The 23899-nt window shown below is 36.6% G+C and overlaps 1 protein-coding gene across 1 annotated transcript; it reads right to left on the bottom strand.

Annotated features, from left to right (window-relative positions):
• Positions 1 to 449: 449 nt before the first annotated feature.
• LOC116289330 (uncharacterized) lies at positions 450 to 22815 on the bottom strand. Its single transcript, XM_089035999.1, has 25 exons — positions 22745 to 22815; positions 22313 to 22337; positions 21624 to 22187; positions 19660 to 19758; positions 18994 to 19063; positions 17795 to 17948; positions 16935 to 17078; positions 16247 to 16285; positions 15374 to 15514; positions 14484 to 14621; positions 13770 to 13972; positions 12925 to 13127; positions 12221 to 12298; positions 11642 to 11746; positions 10456 to 10536; positions 9674 to 9816; positions 9104 to 9192; positions 8265 to 8395; positions 7404 to 7591; positions 6560 to 6677; positions 5805 to 5945; positions 4395 to 4493; positions 3099 to 3167; positions 2174 to 2268; positions 450 to 1639 (listed from the first exon to the last, which is right to left on the bottom strand). The coding sequence occupies exons 1-25, from the start codon at positions 22813 to 22815 to the stop codon at positions 1606 to 1608; spliced, it is 3222 nt and encodes a 1073-aa protein (XP_088892125.1). The 3' UTR covers positions 450 to 1605.
• Positions 22816 to 23899: the final 1084 nt, after the last annotated feature.

Raw genomic sequence — 23899 nt, 5'->3', positions numbered from 1 at the left:
ATCGAAAAAAAATCCCAAAAAGCGAGAAAAAAACATTTTCCCAAAAATATTATTTATCCCTTTTGGAGTCTGATAGTTAGTTAAAATGTTGAAAAAGTATCAGATCGATAGGAGTATTTTTGAACGAGTGAGGCCTTCTTAAATATGGGTAATATTTTGGGCTGTTCACACCGGTCCAGAGCGAACCGGAAGTCGAGTTTTAGATTTTCGTAAAATTCGCCAAAATAAAAAAGCGCTCGAAGTTTTAAACTGGATTTTTTAAAAGAGCTTACCAAAGGTTGTCTTCTGACAAAATATGAGAAATTTGAAAATTCCTTCGCTGTCCCGCCATTCTCGACCGTTACGGACAGCCACTCTTAAGTGTCCTTATTTATTTGGTGGGTTATTTACCTCAGACAATGTGAATAATAATTTTCTTTATTGTCATTGCCCCAAAGGGCTCACTAAATGTAACTTGTTTCATTTTTATATTCTAATATTATTATATAAAATATAACTATTTTCTTATGTCATTGTTCATCTATCGCTCATTGTTATAATGAATAGAAAAAGATGAACGTTTCTAGGCATGTCGTTTAAGGCCATAGTCTACATTGGTTGTTTTTAACAAAGAAAGACGCCTCCCATGCAACAACAACAGACCCCCATGCAACACTGGCTATTTAAGATAACTTTTTTATGTTTCTGCAACTCTGCGAACTTTAGATGCGGCCCATTTTCTCGCATTTTGAGTTCCATCCATCATATATCCAATGGTCTGAATTAGCATATTTTTGATTGACAGAAGCCGAACTAAGACGTCTGGAAGTTGTGGAGGTCACGGAAATATGAAAAGCCCTCTAATGTAAAAAGTTCGTCTCGGATTTCGTCAGCAATTCAATGTTGGGCTGTGGGGTACACCACATGTTTTGCTTGATGATGACGCATTGGGATCTTGGAATTAGTACCTCAGTAATCCAATTTTTTCGTCTATAACATTATGCCCGGTGTACAGTTTAAAAAATCAACCCACTTGCAGAACTTGAGGAACACCATAATTATAAACAAACTGAATGGTTCAACAAATCAAACACATCCATCCAGAAGAATTATTGCTGGTTGCCATAATTTCTAATGCCTCGAAAGATGAAAACCAGGGCAAGCCTTTGATGGATTACGTACCCCGAGTCCTACTTCATCAGACAGCAAGATTGGGACATAATGAAAAACCCTGACTAGGATCTTAAAAAACTATCTTGAATGTGGTCCAAGATTAGAACCTTGTGGCACACCCTTGGTTAGATTACCTGCCAAGAGGTTTACTTTTAACTTACTGTTAACTAGAACGAGCCAAAAAACTATCTGTTTTCCAAATGATATCCTTTCCAGCCTTGCCTTTATATAAAATCACTGTGGTTTGTCATTCCACGAATCATGACAAGACAAGACATGGGTATTAGTCACTACGACCTGTCGCCTCAATGGATTTCTATCGTCAGTGAACAAGATGGTAACACCAGACATGTCTTTAGTGTAGAACTCCTTGGAACTAAAGGCACAGTTGCCAAGCAATTACCTTTAAAAATCCAAAGTATGAAACTTGATAGGCGACATATTTACAGTATGTTAGTACAGACATGGCTTCCAGAATTGAAGAGTCCTAAGAAAAAAAAAAAAAACAGTAAACGTTTTGTTCTATTCTTCAGAACGGCTTGCTCACCAAAATATCCTATTAAGTTATAAGCCCAGTTCTGGAATTTGCATTTATGACACAAAGAGATTGAATTAGAACACAAGTAAAACAAATAACTTGTACATCCTAAACTTTATTATTATTCCTATTTCTTTGGGTTATAAGCACCCTCCCCCATTTATAAGCCCGAGCAAAACTCCATTACAAATGAGTATAAACCCAAAGGTTATAACGGGGATTTTATGGTATAAAGTATGTTACTCTGTTATCAAATCAAAACTGTAATAAACGTTATGCCTTTATAATAGTCAAAGGCTTTTTTTGTTTTTAACATGTGAGCTCACTGGTCAACATGAAATACAAGACAAACTCAAACCACTAACGATTGGTATCAATCAGCTGAATGAATCTCATAAATCTCATTACAAGCCTTCAATGAAGAGCAAACACTGCCCTCCCATTTCAATACAAAACTTGCTATTCAGCTTATACAATTCTTACGTTATAATTTGATGTTTTCGCTTGAGTGGCCCTTGTAGGATTTCCTTAAATATTACCGACCACTCTAGAATTTCATGCACTGAGATAAAGATTGCCTGAAGTGGAAAAAGAAAAATACAATTAACAAAAATACATGGGATGCAGTTGCTAATCTGGGGCGGGCCCAGAGAGGGGCAAAGAGGGGCTGTAGCCTGCCACCTTCAGCTATAAATAGGAAGAATAATTTGAATATTTTCCCCAAGTTCTGTAGTATCATTAACAAAATTCAGAATTCAGTTAATTCCTCCCCCCCCCCCCCCCCCCCCATATTTTTGGTTGCATCCCCACCTGGTAGTCCACGTTCGACCACATGAGTGGGAAATAGTCAGTACTTATTTAAGAAGGAAAGAGCACCCACTTGTTGACGTCAGCTTATTTGTCTGTCCTCTCATTGATGATAAAAAATAACCAATCAGCGTGCGAGAAATTTGTAAGTTGGGAAATATTTGATTAACGGTAGTCTATTGCCCATTTACCTGTTGTGAGCATTTGTCTCGATCAGCGCGAAGCAATGAAAATATTGGTACGGTTACAGCAAAACAAAGTATGATTTTATGGTGTTGCAGTTTTGCGTCCCGTGAATTGCTCAACAGATGTTGTCCAGCAGTGATGAGACTTTTCAACGTCCAGGGCGCGAAATTAACTTTTAAACCCTTGCTAGTAAGTTCTGTTCTCAGCAAAAATTTCAAACTCACTAGTAGTCGGATGCGGTGAATAACAAATGTTACTTGATGCTGGTTCTAAACTTTCCAGTCCTTCATTTTCTGGATCGTGGTCAAAACTTAGCTTTTTTGTCACTCGCTAAATACGAAATTCCAGCCGCTTTTTGCGAGCGTTAATTTTGTGCCCTGAAATCAATCTTTTGTTACCAGACTTTTTCACAAACCTTAATCTCCATGAGCCACCTTCCCAGTTCCTCCCGTTTATTGTAACTGACAGTGTTCCTCAAATATTTCTGTCAAAAATAAAATTGGTCAAAATGGATTGGAAACTGCGATACATATTTTACTAATCTCTTTATCTTTTATCAATATCCACAGGGACAACAGCTGTACAAAGGCTAAATAAGTTGTTTTACACAACCTACGTTTATTACCCCAGGGTCCGGGTGCTAATTTTAACTAACAAGACTGAATCGCCCATCGGTCTAACATCCTCCAATTGATCTAGTCTGGGTCTCCTTATAAATGGACAGAAGTTCATTCCATAACACTTGATTGGCTTTCCATTGTTATTCTCTGATTGACAGCACATGTGGATAATAGGGACTTTAGGATTTCAAATTCTACAGTGGTGACGTCAACCGGAAGTGTTAAAATAATTTCTCTTCGGGGTTCTGCTCATTGGAGACTAAACTCATCCACAGGGAAGATAAACTTTGAAAGGTTGGTGCATCCGGGATTGTAGATTTTGAAAGTTTTAAAATCTCTGTTATCCACATAACTTCAGTAAAATAAGGTATACAGGACTTTGATAATTCAGGGTTTTTTTTCTGATAGAGGAAATGAGGCCTTTTTAAAAGAAACTATCAATCTTATTCGAGAAAGTACGTGAAAACTATTTCCAGAGAATTTCGTTAAACTTGACTGAATAACAAAGGAGTTATGAGAAATCAAAAATAGAAAGTTTCGCATGTATTTATCACTGGAGGCCTTGGTGGCCTCATAATGGCAAATTTTCAAAACTTCTTCAACAAATGCTCTTGTCAAGGATTTAATATATATTACTCCAGCCATTACAAACTCACATATATTATCTAAAACAACAAGTTCAATGATTAAAAATGATTTCACTCCAAAAACTTTAATTTTCAACTTTTATGCAAATTAGCAGCATGCTACAGCACTAGGCCCATATCAGTCATACGAAATTTGCCGGTCCGAGGAAAAGATGTTCAAATCTCTGTCCTCATAATCGTCAACATGAACACCATTACCATCGGCACCATCATTACCACATTCATCATCATCATCACCAACATCATTGCCGTCATCATTTTCATCGTCACTGTTGTTAATATAATTATTTCATCAGTTACCTGAGTCCTCACTATCATCAACATGAACACCATTACCATCGGCACCATCATTACCACATTCATTATCATCATCATCATCATCAACATCATTGCCATCATCATTTTCATTATCACTATAAATTGTTAATATATTTTATCAGTTACCTCAGTTACAGTATCGATGGCTTTCTTGATGATTGACATGAAAAGGACTCTGCTTATAGAATGAAACATCTTAACGCACTTGCTTACTTGATTAGGAATCTGACGGTAAAGAATAAAGTTAAAAAAAGTGTCAAAAGCAATTGTATTAAACCTGTAACTACGTATACCAACATCTCAGTTTGTTCACAGGAAAAGATGTTAAAAATGATGTCTTATAAAAAGTTTGTCTTTCACCAATGCGAGTCTTCTTCACCATTGTGAGTCTTCTTCACCATTGTGAGTCTTCTTCACCATTGTGAGTCTTCTTCACCAAGTGAGTCTTCTTCACCAAGTGAGTCTGCTTCACCAATGTGAGTCTTCTTCACCATTGTGAGTCTTCTTCACCAAGTGAGTCTTCTTCACCATTGTGAGTCTTCTTCACCAAGTGAGTCTGCTTCACCAATGTGAGTCTTCTTCACCATTGTGAGTCTGCTTCACCATTGTGAGTCTTCTTCACCAAGTGAGTCTTCTTCACCATTGTGAGTCTTCTTCACCAAGTGAGTCTGCTTCACCAATGTGAGTCTTCTTCACCATTGTGAGTCTGCTTCACCAATGTGAGTCTTCTTCACCATTGTGAGTCTGCTTCACCATTGTGAGTCTGCTTCACCAATGTGAGTCTTCTTCACCATTGTGAGTCTTCTTCACCAAGTGAGTCTTCTTCACCATTGTGAGTCTGCTTCACCATTGTGAGTCTTCTTCACCATTGTGAGTCTGCTTCACCATTGTGAGTCTTCTTCACCAAGTGAGTCTTCTTCACCATTGTGAGTTTTCTTCACCAAGTGAGTCTGCTTCACCAATGTGAGTCTGCTTCACCATTGTGAGTCTTCTTCACCATTGTGAGTCTTCTTCACCATTGTGAGTCTTCTTCACCAAGTGAGTCTTCTTCACCAAGTGAGTCTTCTTCACCATTGTGAGTCTTCTTCACCAAGTGAGTCTTCTTCACCATTGTGAGTCTTCTTCGCCAAGTGAGTCTTCTTCACCAAGTGAGTCTTATTCACCAAGTGAGTCTTCTTCACCAAGTGAGTCTTCTTCACCAAGTGAGTCTTCTTCGCCATTGTGAATCTTCTTCACCAAGTGAGTCTTCTTCACCATTGTGATTCTTCTTCACAAAGTGAGTCTTCTTCACCAAGTGAGTCTACTTCACCAAGTGAGTCTTCTTCACCAAGTGAGTCTTCTTCACCAAGTGAGTCTTCTTCACCAAGTGAGTCTTCTTCACCAAGTGAGTCTTCTTCACCAAGTGAGTCTTCTTCACCAAGTGAGTCTTCTTCACCAAGTGGTAGTGAGGTTGGAGTTAGTTCAGTAGTATTAGCCATTGGCTAGACTGAAAAGCCGGCCTATTACAACAATTCTATATATTTTAACACTACTTACAGGTTTTGTATATTGTCTAAAAGAAGAACTGAAACTTGCTTGAACGAGAGCGGAGGACACATAATCCTTCAATGCCTCAGCCAATGACATGGCCTTATTCTTGTCTCCCATTCGTTTCACCTCTTCTAGACTTGTATTAATCTAATAGGGAAGACAAATACATTCACTTTTAAAGCTGCTTTCGACTAAAACCTTGCCAAAGCTACATTGCGCACTGGTCTAACAAGATTCCCAGAATTCGCCTGGGACTGACACGTGTTTTGGAGGCAAAGTTCCTGCCCCCTGTGCCCCATTGTCGCTATCCCCACTAACTAGTCCAAATTTGGAAAAAAAGCATATCTTAAGGTGTTGTTACACCAGGCAATTTTTCTTGCAACTTGTCTTCTGTTGTGTGATGAATAACCCCCATGCAATTGCACATACAGTTGGATGTTACACTAGCCTAGGTAACGTTTCCTGCAACTCGCCTCGCAACAGCAACCGAACAGCGATGGAACTGGGATGGTAATTATTTTACGTAAAACGGAATATCATTGGTCGCAAGACAAGTTACAAGAGGGGTGTTACCGACACTAGAAAATATCTCTCAATTGTGTTGCAGACAATAGAACTCAGCTCTACTTCTTGCATCAGTTGATACAACAAAATTGCGAGACATTGGGCATGCTACTGTAGACAATTTCTCGTACAACTGGTATAGCAACAAAATTACAAGACTACATGTAGTTGCCAGGAAAATTGCCTAATTTTATTACCTGGGAGAAGTTTATCTCGTAACCATTATAACCATCGGTCACCCCATTCAAGCACTCTAGTAAATCTTTATACATTTCTTGTTTGACAAAAATTTCAATTACAGCTTCTTGCAAAAACCTGAGAAAACAAACAAAAATTCCGTAAATTTCAGATCGCCCAATAGACGTTCTCGGCTTGAGCGGGCTAGAGTGTGCTCAAGCATAATGTTTTCCATGTTTTCCCTAAATGTTTTTATTTTAGACCACATCTCATTTCTTAGAGTATGGTTTCTTTGTTTAACAGCTGCGCTCGGTTGCACATGAGAACAGGCATGAATATGGATACAACTCATTCTCAAGGAAATGACATAGGTCTGGAATAGGAAAGCATTTTCAACATGCTGAGGTCTATTCAAATCTCCGACCGACAATGTTTTTTGAAATAGGTATATAACAACTATAATACCAAAACAAAAAGCTTGAAAAGTTGAAATATTAACCCCATTACAACATCACATGAGTGGCGACTGAAATAGACCTCTTCACCTTGGTTGTATGTTTTCCCACTTCAGACCACGTGTCATTCCCTTGAGTATCATTTCTTTGTTTAAGGAATGCATGTGAGAACACACATGAATATGGATCAGCTAAAAGAAAAAACATTCTCAAGAGAATGACATGTGGTCATCTACCAAAAATGGGGAAACATTATGCCCAAGCTAAATAATAATTAGATAATTAATATTAATATAAGTGTGGCTTATATTGCAGAGGAAAAATACTCTAAAACTGCACCAATATGCTTCTCCCCTTGGCCCAACCCCTTATCCCCCGTTTAAGTGCTTCACATTGTGTTACAGCTCACCTGCCATTTTTCTTTAGAAACTGTATAAGAATATTTTGTTTTTTAAGAAACTCCACTTTGTTCTGGCTGCCCATACTGTTCCTTATGGCTTCCAGGGCTTGAAAACTTGGTTTGTAGACAAATTCAATCTCTAGTTGCTCCCATGTAGTGATTGGAATACCTAGTTTTTTGGCTGTGTCACTTGGGAACTACAGTATTAAAAAAAAGAACATACAAAGGTAAATTACGAGCCTTGTATGAAATGACTGAAGAAGAGGGCCAATGGGCCTTTCACATTTTCAAGTTGCGCAAAAAATGAGCCAGCTCAACTAGAAACCATGGACAACTGTTTTGGCCTGTATTGGGCCTTGCTGGCCCAGTGTATCTAGTGAGCTCATAGAATTCCACGAAAAAATAGTACATGAGAGATGAGGTGGTAAGCCATGTGGGATGGGCTCGGAAATCATTTTTAATTCTTAAAAGAACATGCATGATAGGTAAAAAAAAATAATTGAAGTACGAATTAAGTAGAAAAAGAAGCCAGAACTTGCTACACTGCATGCTTAGTTGTGTTTTTCTAGTCTTGATCTTGGCTGATCAAAATCAGGAAACTTCTAACACACAGATCTAAATGGGATTTAACTTGTCAGGTTTTGCAGAGAGATGGAAACCATAGAACTAAAAGAACCCTTGCATCATGGAAAAGAAAAAAATGTACTACATGTAAAAAGATGCGGCTGTAATGCTGACAATCAATGCATTGAAATGGTATTCAAGGGGCCTTGAAGTAAATCACCCAATCGCCAATGATACAGTTACCGCTATGGTATAGCAACCACGTCAGGTATTATTATTATTTTCATCAAGCCTATTGTATCTCACCTTTTCCTGCACAGCTTTGAGATATCTTTCAACATTAGACCTATCTTGGCCATAGGAGTGAATCAGTATTGATTCTGTTAACGTCTGGGAGAGGATGATGGCTTTTTTCTTCAACGCTACGCCTTCCAGTCCTAAATCAGTCCAATAATTGATACAGGATAACATTCTGGTCAATGTTGCGTATACCAAATTTACTTGTTCAAGCACCACTTAAGTGCAATGGAGCTGTGATTAAACTTTTTGGGTTTGATATGCTGCCTTAATTCAGGGGCAGTGTTTATTTTAAAAAAGCATACATAATGCGTAACCAATGATTTAATACGAAGTGAATACAAACTTTTAAAAAACTCAAAATACCAATGTTTTTTGTATGAATATAAGCGTCACTTTAAAAAAAATGACTGTAAACCCTTATTTGGGGGTGGTGATTATTTGAGGCTAGAACTCATTAATAAGTTTGGTCTTGGGCTTGGCACTTATTTGAGGGCGGCATTCAATCAGGGGTGGTACTTAAATAAGTAAATACACTAATTTGACTCAATATCGAACTTCAAAAACATGATTCTATTATTTACTTTTCGTATAAGTCAACCCTAAGTTTTTGCTTTAGATCTAGCCAAGCAGGGAAGGAATTCTATTGGTTATTCGAAAAAGAGGAAAAATAATGCTGCTGATTGTGGTGGAATCTTGCAAAACGAAAACAGAAGTCTCAGGGCCATACTCGCAAGGAAAAACTTAGATCATGGTTTTCAGAAATGCTATTTCCCGCATTCTGGGGCTATTTTGGACCAAAAAAGGTATAAAAAATTAATTGTCAAAAGTATACAGTATAAACTCACCTTTCCTTTTACTTCCTGTGTTAAACATGTCACGGACAAGATCAAAGAGAACATTAAAATTAAAAACGGCATTGATATTAGTGATCCACCTGGAAAAATAATTGCAAGATGATTAAGATAGAAGAAAAATATTAAGAAAGTCATGAGCAGTACTCTATGAGCTATAAGGATGCATTCCATATAGTATACCGAACCCAAATATGGTGACCTACTTCAACGATAGGCCAGCTGCTGTCTTGAATAGCAGGGCATTACACGGCATCCAGAGTGGAAAAAACGATGTTAGTCAGTCCAAAACAATAGATATTTAAATGAACTACTTTGACAATATAGCGGCCATCTTGCCACCAGGAACAACGAAACAAAATAATGAAAAATACATAGAGTTTGGTGTGTTCCTCCTTTTTTATGGGTAAAGGTGATCAAAGGTGGCAAAAGAACCTAACAAGAATATAACAAGAGAATAACATTGTGTGAAATGGGAAACAGTATGCCAAGCCGGCGTCTAATAAATAATGGATTGGAGAGTTTGATAGTTGATAATGATTATTTGTTATTTATTATTATTACTTTTTGAAGACTTCGTCAGGAATGGCACCGCAGTCTGTTTTTGGAAGGATGATCTTGGTAAAGTATGTTACTACTTCTGGCTGTAAATATGTGTCTTGTACTTGAGATGAGGAGATGAGGGTCTTACATACCCAGTATAATTGCTGGATACAATCATACAAACATTATGTAGAAAAAGTAATTAAAAAAAATTATTAACTGTGCTACATGCTGTACCATGAACATTTCTACAAGTTTTAAGACAGTGTTCTTTTTACCGCTAACAAATCACTATTGGTGCTTCACTTTCATTGATGTTTGGATATCATTACATTGAATCAGATGTAAAAACTCCCCCTATCAAAACATCAAGGTGAAGCGCCAATGTCTTATTGGTTAGCAATAAAGTTCAATTTTTTACTAAAATTCGTTAAAAATATCAAAAAGTTGTTAAAAAGAAATAGTGGATCGAACCGAATTGGATGTAAGCGATCTTTTTAAAATGTGGACTCAAATGACCTGGATCGAAATTACTGTTGCTCAAAAAGACTGGATATCCAATTGTATTACTTACTAACTGCTCAAACATTTTGAAATGAATATCCAATTCTGCAATGTGTAATTCCACAAAATATCCATACCTACCATGAAGAAAATTGGAAATTCCCGAGGGGTGGGGGAACCTTTTTTCAAAGTTCCTCCATGGGGGTATGTAAATTTTCTAAGAACCACAGAATCTGTAACAATTTGGTTAAAAAAGCATTTGGTTGGATTACAAAAACCATCTTGAGTAAGAAAGTTACCTTTTTGACCAGAGACTGTAGGCATTTGAGGACAGAATACCTGGCTGAGGCAACTAGGAGTAGTATCTCAATAACATAGACCTAAAAGGAAGAATTGAAGATCTCATTAAAGTAAGTATCTCAGTAACATAGACCTAAAAGGAACAATTGAAGATCTCATTAAAGTAAGTATCTCAATAACATAGACCTAAAAGGAAGAATTGAAGATCTCATTAAAGTAAGTATCTCAGTAACATAGACCTAAAAGGAACAATTGAAGATCTCATTAAAGTAAGTATCTCAGTAACATAGACCTAAAAGGAACAATTGAAGATCTTATTAAAGTAATACATGCTCAGCTTGACAAGTGGATGAGAGGTCAAAATTAATCTAGGACTTCTTGCATGGCCCAGGTTTCATACTGTCAAGAAGTTACATGTTTTGTAATAATCAACCTATTTTATATATAAACTATCGTGTAGTGTAAACCATTAAATTGAGTAATAATGTCCCTTATGACTGGATGATGTTGTATTTTAAATCATTTATATTGTTGTGTTAGAAGTTGGCATGTTCAAAATTTGCATTTAGAAATATAAAAATGCTAGCGCAAATCTTCTGCTTTAAGAAGCAAAAGCCTTCCGATTATAAGCCCCTCTGAATAAAGGCCCCTTCCAAAAGTATAAGCCCCCGAAATGCTTTTTAAAATTTTATGGTAATATGGTCACAAATAAAAAGTTTAACCACATTTTCTATCTAATAGACAACTTGCACTAACAAACAACTGTCAAAATAAATAACAATCAAAATAAAAAACAGAAATGAAAAGAGCATCTCGGCATTAGTAGGGAGGCGGAGTTTCAGCTCATAATAAGCTAAACAGGAGAAATGGCATTAGATATAAAATTGAATGTTTTATAAGGATTTGTATGGGAAAATGCACTGGATGGCAAAAGCTTACCAGCCAACACTTTTCCCGTACAAATCCTTGTAAAACATTTGATACTATATTTAATGTCATTTCTCCTATAGTCAACATTTTGAGATGAAACTTCGCTGTCTTACTAAAGTTGAGGTGCTCTTTTCATTTCTGGAGTTAATTTTGCCTCATCTGCTTGTTTCAAGGGGAATGGGGTCACGTGACCCGTTAGTGCAAGTCGTCTATTCTGGATCAGTACTATTTTTAGATGAAAATAACTGGACATACTGGTAAAGGAATATTTCTTGGTGCTTTGATATCTTCTGGCTGGAACTGCTTGTTGCCCTTTTTGACTATTGTATCCAGAAAAGTTGAGGCAGATTGCTGTACATCCTGTAAGTATATGTTGATAATGATATGGTTTTTCTTTCACAGGAATAGTAAGTAAATGGTAGTAATTAACTTAGCAAAAGAAAGTGTGCAAGGCATTCTGGTAGTGGTAGTACTAGGCCAGTTGTACGAAGGGTGGATTAAGTGCTATCCGATTGATAAATCCTACAGTGGATAAATTTATTGCATAGCAGCATAGACTTAGGCCTAGGGCAAACATCGAACTTTCCATGCACCGAACTTAATTACATCAAAGAATGCCGCCTCATTATCACCTGATATCCATTGTTTTTAATGAGTTCGGTGCATGGAAAGTTCGACGTTTGCCCTAGGCCTTATCCACTGAATAAAGATTGTTGGTCGTATAGAGCTATTCACCTTTAGTACAACTACTGTAGACCATGGTGTATCAATAATTCATCATGCAAATTTATGCCAATAGTAGCAAATGTTCAATGAAAAAACAAATGGATTTACCTTCCTCACAGCTTCACTGGTGTATTTATAGACCCTGTGCTGGGCACTGATCTCTTCAAATAAAAACTCAAAAAACTCCTAAAAGTTGAAATTGATATCAGTTTAATTTTACCCGTCCCATGAAAAAATAGTAACTAAAGTATAATAATACATGTGGTAGTAGTTTTTGACTGTCTAAAATACAATTGCAAAAGGAAATGCAGGATATGAAAATGATCTTTGGCACCCAACCTGCTGCAACAGTGGATAGGAAATGATGATGATGATGGTGTTGGTGATGATGGTGATGATGGTGATAATGATGGTGGTGGTGGTGGTGGTGGTGGTGGTGATGATGGTGATGATGGTGATAATGATGGTGATGACAGTGATGATGATGATGATGGTGATGGTGATGATGATGGTGATGATAATGGTGATGATGATGATTTTGAGAAGACACTAGCTCTGTGCTTTTCTTTTGTTTTACATTTAATTGACTGTTAGTCACTAATACTCCATTTTACAGTTCCATTCAGTGACCATGAATAATAGTTCCAAGCTGAGGTTGGAGTTGCCATGCATGATAAAACGTATAGTTTTGCTATGCGTGGAAACTCCAGCCTTGATCATGACTTGGAGCTCGACTTAGATTAGCTCAGAGGTTAACCACCATCTTAGGGTATCAAACAAAATTTAAAGGTTTTATTTGGTGCATATCTTACCAGTGAATTGAGTTTCCCATTAACATATAGCCCAGGAAGAGTAATCGTCATTGCATTCCTAAGTCCTTCCTGAGAAATACTACTTGAAGCTTTCCCATTAGAGTTCTTTGTTGTTTTTGGCTTCGCTAGGCCCAAGAACAGATTCTTGAAGGTATTAATGGAAATAGACTTCATTGGGGTGCAACTGAAGTTGAATGTTTTCCCTTGAAATTAAGTGAAAAAAAGGATAATTAAAGTAGCAGAAGTGTCTGTCCGTCTGCCTGTCTGTCCGTCTGCCTGTTTGTCTGTCTGCGGCCTGTCTGTCCGTCTGTCTGTCTGTGATAAAACCAGTCATTTGCTTGATATGTCCATTAGTTTGCAAAGGTAAAGGCATAGTTGGATTTTTTTGTTTTTGTTTTTCAGGCTCATTACAGAAGAGGGCTTAATCCAAATAACCTGTAAAAAAAACTGTAGCCCCTCCACCCTCTCTGGCTGTCATGTCCCTTATGATGTGTAGTGAAACAAGATGAGCATCTTAACTGAAGTTCAAAATATGAAACTAGGTTCAAGCTAGTACAAGAAAAATTTGGAGAAAGAAGCAGCTAAATTGTCAGACTACAGGAAGGAAGTGTAGTCAGGACAAAAAATAATGGCTAGGTCAGTTAAGGCCAAATTAGTTTTATGCCTTGTTTCTGGCCCAGCGTTACTGGCCAAGCAAGGAAAAGATTTGCCTGACCAGCAAGGCAGAGATGTGACTTTCCAATTCGGGGCAGACATTGTCTGATGCAGGTTTTCCCCCCCAGGCTTTTTACTTTAAGGGTTCTGCCTACAGCAAAAATAATTTGTTTAAATCATGACCTACTTACCATTGGAAGTTTTTTCCTGTACATGTAAATCTGTAGGTAGCTTGTTTGAAAAGTGGGTTTTACACACAGTCAAAGCTTCTTGCATTCTTCCTTTTGTAATAAGTAGATCAACCAGTTCATCTCTGAGTTCATGATAATCACACAGCATGCTGTTGACGCCAGGTGTTTCAACTCCAAGGATATAATTGATAGCTTCAGAGATCCTAATAATTTAGAGCAAAAGTAGAAGTAAATTGAACTCTCATGAAACCTTTTAATATAATGACCAAGGTATTTAGAGAAAACCGTACATGCTGATTGGTTGCGAACTTCAGATTTCGAACTAAGTATTTCACAATATTTCACAATAATCACGTACAGTTGAATATAGGATTACATGCATACTGTTTGTTGATGAATGCTGCTTTCAAAATATGAAATCAACTGTACATGTATCTATTTTCTATCACCTCATTGCTCATTGAACATTCATCGATAATCACTAAATCTGAGGCGAATGGTTGTCAAATAAAACAGGTAATTTTTATTTTTTAAATTTAAGTTCATGCTCGGGAACAAACTTGCTTTGTAAAAGGTGCTGTTATATGATCCTACCCTCCTATGCAGATGTCCTTAGGGTTGTTATGCAATACTTCATCCCCTCCCCCAAAGCAATGGATGATGACCCTATGACATCTGAATACTAGGAGGCCAATATGATCTAGAAAAACTTACTTATTATTTGCCTTGAAGTACTGTAGTCTTACTTTAGTAACCTCGTAAGATTCTTTCAAACCACTACTCCCCTTGTAGTTTTTCATTAGGCATTTTACTACGAGGGAATCATCATATGGCCTCAACTCTGATAAGATTCTGTTAAATCAGAAACAAATAAGATTAGAGACCAATTATTTCAATATGAATTTACTAATAGTGTACAATTAAAAATACAGCCAATCAGAATGTAGGAAGCTGTTGTGTATTTGGCAGTATTCCACTGAGAGTTACTTTCCATCAGGTATTATGGTGTAGGCATTTTTCAGTGGTGTGGTATAATAGATGCTGTCTCCTCACATACAATAGAATATCCAATTCAACTTGTCACTTGTATTTTATTCACAGGTGCCTCATAATATACAGTATTCCATGGTATGCCTCTCCTTATTTGCTGCACAATAATAAGTGACCCTTGCCCTGGTTGTAAAGGCTTTCCTCTTCAAAATTATCATGCCTCTTGGCATTACTCAGTACTGAAGCCAAACATTAAAGTGTAATTTTATTTGTAGTGCAATAGTTAATGCAGATATAAATCTTTTAGACTGCATTCTTCATTACAAACAACACCAAATACACTGTAAAGCACAAGATGTTTGCTATCTCAGAAAAGGTCAAGGTAACAGTGTAACAAATTAACTATAAATAGTTAAATAAATTAACTAAATGAATTAACTTTGGCCAGTTAGTTTCCAATCGACCACTGGATTTCAGAAGATGGTTGTTTGTCCTGCCAGCTAACAACCAAAATTTTTTGTTTCGAGTTCATTTGCAAAAGAAAGAGATCTCTTTAATATGATTTTCAATAGGTAACCTCTTTTTGTCTCTGACAATAAAGAATGCATCCTTACTCATGGATTTTCTTTGCTTCAGGGAGAAATAGCTGACTTCTGCTATCTTTCACTGATTTAGAAAGGCGTTCTTTAGCTTTGGATAATAAATCTTGGTCAGCGTCCCTATTCAAGGCAGCTTCAATCCATAAGGAAGTAAGCCTAAAAAAGATTTTTTTTGGGAAACAATAAATATTTCATTAATATACAGTACAGCCTAGATGTATGTCACAGTAGCACGCGTGTAACATGTGTGTACTCTGTTATTGTTATTAGTTATATGTTCCATAAGATATTTATGCAGCAGCGTTCCCATTATCTGAAAACCCTGATATCTCAAATCTCCTGTCATCTCAAATCTTTTTTTCTGGTCCCCAGGGGCAAGAGTGAAAAATGTCTGCGCATGCTCTATTCATTTTTATGGCATGCCACATGACATAGACAAGACTTCTGACAAAATAAAATTACATGATTGTCAGACTCCTGGATCAATATTCTGAGCAGACATTTGTTCTGTCAGGGTATTAAAATTAAAAGAGTGATGATATGTACGCATGTTTATGCGTCCACAAACTAAAAGGAGGGTTTTACTGTGAAGAGCTTAAGTTGAAGGATGCTCTTCAACCGGTGATATATTTGATTGGCAGAAATTCATTTGTGAATGGGAACAATCACGAGATAAAGGAACAGCGAAAGATGATGTCCAGTAGATTTCACCTGCAATTTCATTATCCATTGAGCGAGATGCATTTGGCAGTTCAAAATTATTTTTGCCTGCCAAGCCTTAAATTTGGCCATTGATAGGGCTCTATTTCGAGCACTGTAGTACTCAACTGTGAATAATCCACATGTGGAAAAAATTGAAATAACAAAATTTTATAGCAATACATGTACCTTGAACTATCTTTTTCTGGAATAAATATCGAGTACTTGCTGGAATGAAAAAAGCAACAACCTTATAAGTAGGGACTTAGACTAAGAGTTTTCAAGGAGTTTAAGGAGTAGCACGAACCCTGTGTGTCAAAATGTTGTGTCAGCTGTTGTGGCATGAGAGAATAGTTAAATAATAACAAGTGGATTTGAGTGTCCAAATAGACTATAAGCGATTTCATAATGACGTCATGGTTCGTTTACATCGGCTAAAATGATAGAAATTTAGGCTAAATTTAAGCTTAATTATCTTCTTTTGAGATATTTAGCGTAATATTTAGTTGTTCTTGCCTTCAGCAGCTCATAAACCAAATTTCATTGTGATTTAAGATGTGTTGTTTTCATTCCATCCCCAACCAGTGACCATGATCCCTAGCATTAAAACAATAGTTTGTTTTGATGTGACGTCATCATGAAATGGGAGGGGGGAGGGCTTGGGGTTGAGAAGCTAAGGGAAGGTCAGTACAAATTTGAATTTTCATGGAAGGTCCATTCTTCTAATTTTGGCAAAAGCTGGTTTATACTGACTTCATGGGATGGCCATGGATTTCTTACGGAGTGACTACAACCATTTTTTTTAAGTTAAATGCAAATCCCCCAGCACTCCCCCTCCCAGTGAAAATTTTAAATTCCCTAATTTACAAGTACATACCTGTTGATGTCAACTCCAAGTAGCAAGGAGGTAATTGTATCCAGGATCACAATAGCTGGATTAGGTTGTTTTCTTTGTAAATGTTTCTCCACTTCAATTGTTGCATTCGACACAATCCCTTGCATTTTAGATTTATTCTGGAAACTTTGAACAGAAAACAAATAAACAACTGTGTTTAGATATGTGTATAAAATAGAACAGTTTTTGTATTAAAGTGAAAAGCTTGTGGCACAAACAAAGTCACAGCAAGACATACTGTACACAAGACCAACCATATCAGGTTGCACAAATATTATTTTACTCTCCATCCAATCAATTAACCGAAACATGGTGCGACCATTGGTCACCGCCAAAAACATGGCATTTTCCATTTCAGTTCATGTGTCATTCTCTTGAGAATAAGATTCTTTGTTTGAGTTGTATCCATATTCATGTGTCTTCTCATGTGAAACCATTAGACAAAGAATACTCTAGGGAATGACACAAGGTCTGAAATGGGAAAACATTAGACCCAATGAATTAAAGTTTTAATTTTTTTTAAAAGTTTTAATAATTGTTCTCTTTATCGCAAACCAATAAGACATCAGCGCTTCACCTTGATATTTCGATAAGCAGAGTTTGTACATCAATGTGACGATGTCAAAACATCCTAGCGGGCAGTGGTAAAGAGCATGATTAAGACTTGTCAAAAACTTGTTAAAAAGATGTAAAAAAGAAATCAAAAACTTTTAGAAGCATTCACAGTAATGCAAGTAGCACAGTAAGAGGTTTATTGGTATCTAAAACTCTTGTTTTATTTTCCATTTGCAACTTTAAAAACTACGGACATACGTACAAGGTATATTATTATAGATCCTAACCTGAGATAGCCACGTTCCCATTTACATGCCTGACAACCAAATGGATTAAGAAAAGGGTCAACATGACAGTAGCACACATTAGTAGTACTCCCAGTATCATAACTTGAATTTGAAACCTCCTGGATTTCATCAACATATATATTACACACAACAGCTGCAGAGAAAATCAAAATATCAAAAAATCAAAATCTTTCAATTTGCAGCTGCATAAGTTGCTTTATATACTGTGAGGATTAACTCAATTTGATACATTACGACCGCAGTACAAATATATAATTCATATATATTTACATACACATATATATCTTTCCTATCGGGCCGATAAACCTACCTAATGTGTCCTTGTAAGTTTCATATGAGACTTGGTAGCTCAGTGGTTGGAGCACGGTACCAGAATTGCAAGGGCATGGGTTCAAATCCCAATCGAGATTCAGATTTTTCTGAGTGTTTCAATTTGCAGCTGCATAAGTTGCTTCATATACTGCGAGGATCAGCTCAATTTGATACATTACAACCGCAGTACAAATGTATATTTTATATATATTCTGATACAAAATCAAAATAAAGCAAAATAATAACTTTATCGATTGAGAAAATTAATCCATAAAGGCCGAAATTTGTAACATGACAAGGTCAGACATTTGGCCCAGAGTTAGATAGGTTGACAGACAGCTGTCAATATCAAACATGATACACACAGCAAATATAATTTTTAGGGATAGGGGCAGAAAAATCTTACTACTGATTTCACTGAAGTTCCTTTTTGCGCCAGAAAAGCATATCAAAGTCACACCATCAAAAGTCTATGACTCCGCCCACAAACATCTAGCTGTCAGTCAGAAAAATATCAAAAGGATGTCGACACAGAGAAAGGAATGCTGTATAATAGGGTGATGTTTGTGGGCAGAGTTGTAGTTGTGACCATGATATTTTTCTGGTCTCGGTTGTTCAAAGCCTTATTAGTGCTAATCAAGTATTAACGAAATTATTTGTAAGTATTATATTGACACAAATCAGGTTTTGAACAACTGGGTCCTGGTTTGAAAAACGACTTCAGTGAAATTCATAACAGAAGGGTTGGCATAAATATTCTATATTATTAACTTATTTTCTTTACGCAACCTCAATTTAGGAAATTCTAACTTCAATTTCCTAGGAAATTATAATCATTCAGAAGTTGAACTGAGTTCAACACGTACCACTTTTGGTCATCTCTTGATTAATTTTTTCAGGCGCAAGAAGTGTCAGAATTGGGACAAAATTAAATTTCTGAAAGGAAAATTGATTACCATTGAAATAAACTAGGTGAAAATCATCTATAATCATATGTACTTATTGACTGAGTGGAAGGGCTAGACAAGAAAAATTATATATAGGAAAATATTTTGCTCAAGGTCATGTGGAACAGACCGAGAGCAAGCCAAATATGACCCAATTTTTGTTGTAACAAAGGCTGAAAAATCCTGCTAAAATTGATGAATACAGAGCTCATAAACTAGAGAAGGCCGGACTGGTTTTTCCAGCCGGCTTACATCAATCCATCAGGCTCTCATCCCATGACTTTTTCCAAAGGTTTTTTTAGAGTATGCGAGCAGGGCCATAGGGTTAATACAGTATGATAATAATCAATAAGAACCATGCAGAACCTTAACAAGTTTAAGAGGGCTTAAATTGGAAAATATAGTAGTTTTGCCACAGGAGAAAGCCCTGTGTCAAGGTTGGGTTTCCTGTGTTAACTTTACCAGGACTCTGGCTAGTTCATTATTTTCCCCTATTATTTCAAAACTTAATGAAAACCTTGTTAGATCATTGCAAAAATATTGTGTGATTGAAAAAATAAGATTACAAATAAACCAGGTCCATACCTTTAAATTTCTCTTGTGTAGATTTCTTTCCCTTTCCCAGAATGCATGCTTTGCATATGCATTGCAATGCGGCTTTTCTTCCGTCTTCCACAATTCACACTATGGGGTGAAATAATATCAATAACTCGCATTGTGCAGTGCAACTGATAAACAATAAGAGCTCTTATTATATGGCAAGGTAATTTCACGCGCTATGATTGGTCAATTTGCGGTCCATAACTTACGGTACGGACCGAAAAATAAAATGGTTCACTGAGTGTACGTACTTATGATCTTTTAAAACATTCAAATCTTTATCAAAAAATATATATTTCTGGATGAAAATCGTCGGAAAACCTTCAATAGATAATTAAAGATAACTGAAAGTCACTGGCATTTAATGTAAAACTTATCAAACAAGCGACAGCTCTTTCATATAAGCGAAACTCTTTCAATCAAGGTTCTACAAGGCACTAGTTGAGTGATTTTGTACGACTAGAAAAAACTAGAAAAACTAACTATGCTAAAGCTAAAACTATGTCAAACTACGAACTAAAGGGTGGTGAACAGCGGCTAATTCAGTAAATGAAATAAAGATTTCAGTGAGCTAACAACGTCCAGTTTGAACTTATCTGAATCGATCGGGTGAAGAAGCCAGTAGTTTCTTTCGTAAACGTTTTAAGCAGTTAGGCTCATCCGCTCTTGAAGTATTTCCATATTTCAGTAATATTTCACCCTCACTTGCATTTGAATGTATTTTTAGACAGGAGAGTTGGCAGTACCTTTTTTAATTGAGTCCAAAGTGTGCCGTCTTCATGACTTCAGCCATTGTGAATATGGCGGCCTGCTTCAAACAGTCAAAACGTCGAAAATTGACGAAAACTATCCATGTTCAGCCAGCCGTAATTTTCCAAAGCTTCTCATTCATTTCTGGAGACAGTTTTTGAGTTTTTTCTCAAATAAAAGACAGGAAAACAAGTGGAAGGCTGTAGTATTTTTCATTTTGGTTGTGAATATCTTGAAGTTTGAAGTACGACAGTTTTCTTCTCAATCTCATGTTGAGTTCTCGAGGTCTTCTTTTGATGCCTTTTTTGCTTTGCATTTATATGTTTTGCAAAATAAAGCCTCACTTTTGTTTGAACTAGTATTTCAGAAAACTTTAAACTTTAGCTAAATTCTTTCAAAGTAAACTAAAAATTCTCTTTTTGAGCGACTCAAACACTACATGACTTTTGGCATGTACAGGAAGCCCTTCCAATGCAGTTCTTGTTTGACATGCGCTGTCAACTTTACTTTTTGTTGCTTCACCTCTTTTTGATCTCAGGGCCTTGCCATATAATAAATATCTTATTAACCTCGTTTGCTCGGTCCGTACCGTAAGTTATGGATCCTTGTTTTTTCCACTTTTTTTATGGCCTGCGCGCTACACGCTTGGGCCATAAGGCAGTGGAAAAAACTCGGTCCATAACTTACGGTACGGACCTCGCACTCGGTTAATAAGAGCTATATATACTCTGGTTTTCCTCCCTCTATAAAAATTGTTGAGTAAAGGCCTAGGGCAAACGTCAAACTTTCCATGCATCAAACTCATTAAAAACAAAGGATATCAGGTGATAATGAGGCGGCATTCTTTGATGTAATTAAGTTTAGTGCATGGAAAGTTCGACGTTTGCCCTAGGCCTAATGGAATTTAATAGTAGTAATCAATGGTAATGGCAGGATGTAATGGTAGTGCAGATGAGTGGAAGTGGCTAAATAAATATTTGTACTGAATTTTTTCACCCATTGTGTAGTTCCAGAAATTATCCATTCCCCCCCCCACGGAAGAATTTTGAATTTCCCAGGGGTGCGGGGGCCAGAGAAAAAAATTACCAAGAGTTTGTATGGAAGAAAATTTGAATTTCCGGAATAGGGGAGGTCAGGGGTTACGAATAATTTCTGGAAGTACACATAAATAAAAGCGTTGGCTGAAATTAAAAGCTCACCTTGCTTGAGAGGTCATCACAGACATAACAATAGCACTTGTCACAAAATTCCTCATTGCTTGAACACTTCGTTGTCACTGAAGGAATTTGAACAAATGTTTTAGTTCTGCAGTGTTCTCTTGCATGAGGGAATTCAATTCCTTTTTTAGCAAATGTGACTGCAATCTCAGAGTCTGTTCCTACAGAAGACTTATCAATGGCTGCCGTTCTTTTCTCTTCATCAAGTTTCATCTTCTTCCTGGGAGAATAATTTTCTGGCTCAACAAAGATGATTTCATCACCATAATCTCCATCAGGGATGAATATCGATGACTGCTTGTCTTTACCACGAGATGTTTTATGTGGTTTTCTCTTGAGATCCTTATTAACCACAACATCATCATCATCACTCACGACTACTTCTGCTGACATATTAAAGCTTTCACAGGAGTGATCATCAGAAGAGTTCCATCCTTCTTCACTATATGAAAATGGAAAGATGTCTTCACTATTTAATGAATCATCGCTTAAGTTTTCTCCAAAGTCTGGTTCTTCAATAGATGAAAGAGGATCTGAACTGAATTCCTGTAAGATAAATAAACATACATATTTAGTAAAAGTCCCTTCTTGGAATATCAGCGGATGACGTCTGAGAAATGGTCCAAAAAAAGAACAGTTGGATCTTTGGGACTGTGCTTCCTGCAATGTACCTGACCATCAACTTTAGGACTTGAACTAGTTAGATGTCAAGTTTTATACTTTCATCAATAAGGAGTATATCCATTTCTCAAAAGAGAGTTTTATTCATATATCAGTTCTACATGTACATACAGAATAATTGAAAAATAAAAAGTGACAACAATCAAAAATAATCCTGTTACTAAACTTGATGGCTGAGTACATACACCTATTTCAGAAATCGTTGTCCCACCAAAAGCCTCAAGCAACAAGCCAAGACCGCAGAGAACACCGGTACCTTTAGCTGTAATTAGCTTATTAATGGTGCATTTTCATTTATTGACTTCACAAATTGCTCCAAGCAAGGCTACTTGAGATGATAATTAGTGTAGAGCTATTTAAAACCATGAATAAATCAATTATAATTAAAAGTACCAACGTTCTCTGGAGCCCTGGCTAGTTACTTAAGGCTCTTGGTGCGACATTGATCTTCGAAATAGGTGTACTGTATAACAGGTAATCCAATCCCAAACATCCAACATGCTCAAAAAAGTTTTCTTATTAGGTTCAGTGTTTTCAGTCTATATTAAGTTTAACATTAAGTTCATGCAAAAATTTGGCACAAATCAGCATTATTTAAAATTAGAAGCAATACCTATTTCAGCTTGAAAAATTAATTCATCACCAGCACACTCAGCTTCTCTTAGATAATCTTGCATTCAGAACTGTCAATCAATTAACGCACTACATGACTACAATAAGAATGAATGAATATACAATGTATGTGAGGATACCTATCCAGCTGAGTGGTGAACGCGGCGTGCAAAGCATGAGTGGACAAAATGACTGGCCCTAAGCATTTTTGGATCTTGAAAGAAAGAAGCAAACATGGTGGTAAAATGAAATTGTTTTCGTTCCTCTTTTCTATATTTCTTCTTCTCGTAGGCACGTGAATTATATCTTAGTCAAAAGAAATCAGAAAATATGCAAAAGTTGGGTTACAGAAGACTGGGAATGAGGGCCAGTGGCAAAACAGCAAAACACACTGATTGGCAGAAACAAAATTTACTGCTCAGCTGGATGTAAGAAAAAAATCGATGACTTGCTCTAACAGTTCTTGTGACCCCATTCCCCTTAAAACCAGCAAATGAGTCAAAATTTAACTCCAGAAATGAAAATAGCACCTCATATTAAGCAAGAGGGCAAAGTTTCAGCTTGAAATGTTGACTATATGACTAAATGTTGACATTTTACAAGGATTTGTATGGGAAAAGTGTTAGCTGGTAAGCTTTTACCATCCAGCGCATTTTCCTATACAAATCCTTATAAAACATTCAATTTTATATCTAATGCCATTTCTCCTATTACGCTTATTATGAGCTGAAACTTCTGAAGTTTGAGTGCTCCCCCCATTGTCTAAGGAAATGTGTTACTGCTTCTCTCTCTCTGTCTTGAAAAAAACCTAGTAGTTTTAAACTTAAAGACAGTTTGAATTAACTTTAACATTACTTTTACGCATTAATACAATTTATGCAGTTCTGTGAAGATTTAAAGCTAATAATGCGGTAGAAAAAGTCTGTAGATTTTGCAAAACACTGAAAACAAGCAAAGACAAGGCG

The sequence above is a fragment of the Actinia tenebrosa genome, unplaced genomic scaffold, assembly GCF_029948245.1.
Source record: "Actinia tenebrosa isolate PJP-AT-01 unplaced genomic scaffold, QUT_ActTen_1.0 PGA_scaffold3__52_contigs__length_22856419, whole genome shotgun sequence".
In the NCBI taxonomy this organism is placed as follows: Eukaryota; Metazoa; Cnidaria; class Anthozoa; order Actiniaria; family Actiniidae; genus Actinia; species Actinia tenebrosa.
This window is presented reverse-complemented; position numbering and strand designations above follow the sequence as displayed.

Bases quoted from the DNA above. Each gene is read 5' to 3' on its own strand.
- LOC116289330 (XM_089035999.1), bottom strand. From the start codon at position 22,815: ATGTTTGGGATTGGATTACCTGTTATACAGTACACCTATTTCGAAGAT. The intron at 17,949-18,993 runs GTACGTGTTGAA...TTTTCTCTGCAG, and splicing joins TCAAGAGATGACCAAAAGTG to CTGTTGTGTGTAATATATAT. The intron at 4,494-5,804 runs GTAAGTAGTGTT...CTTTACCGTCAG, and splicing joins TTAGACAATATACAAAACCT to ATTCCTAATCAAGTAAGCAA.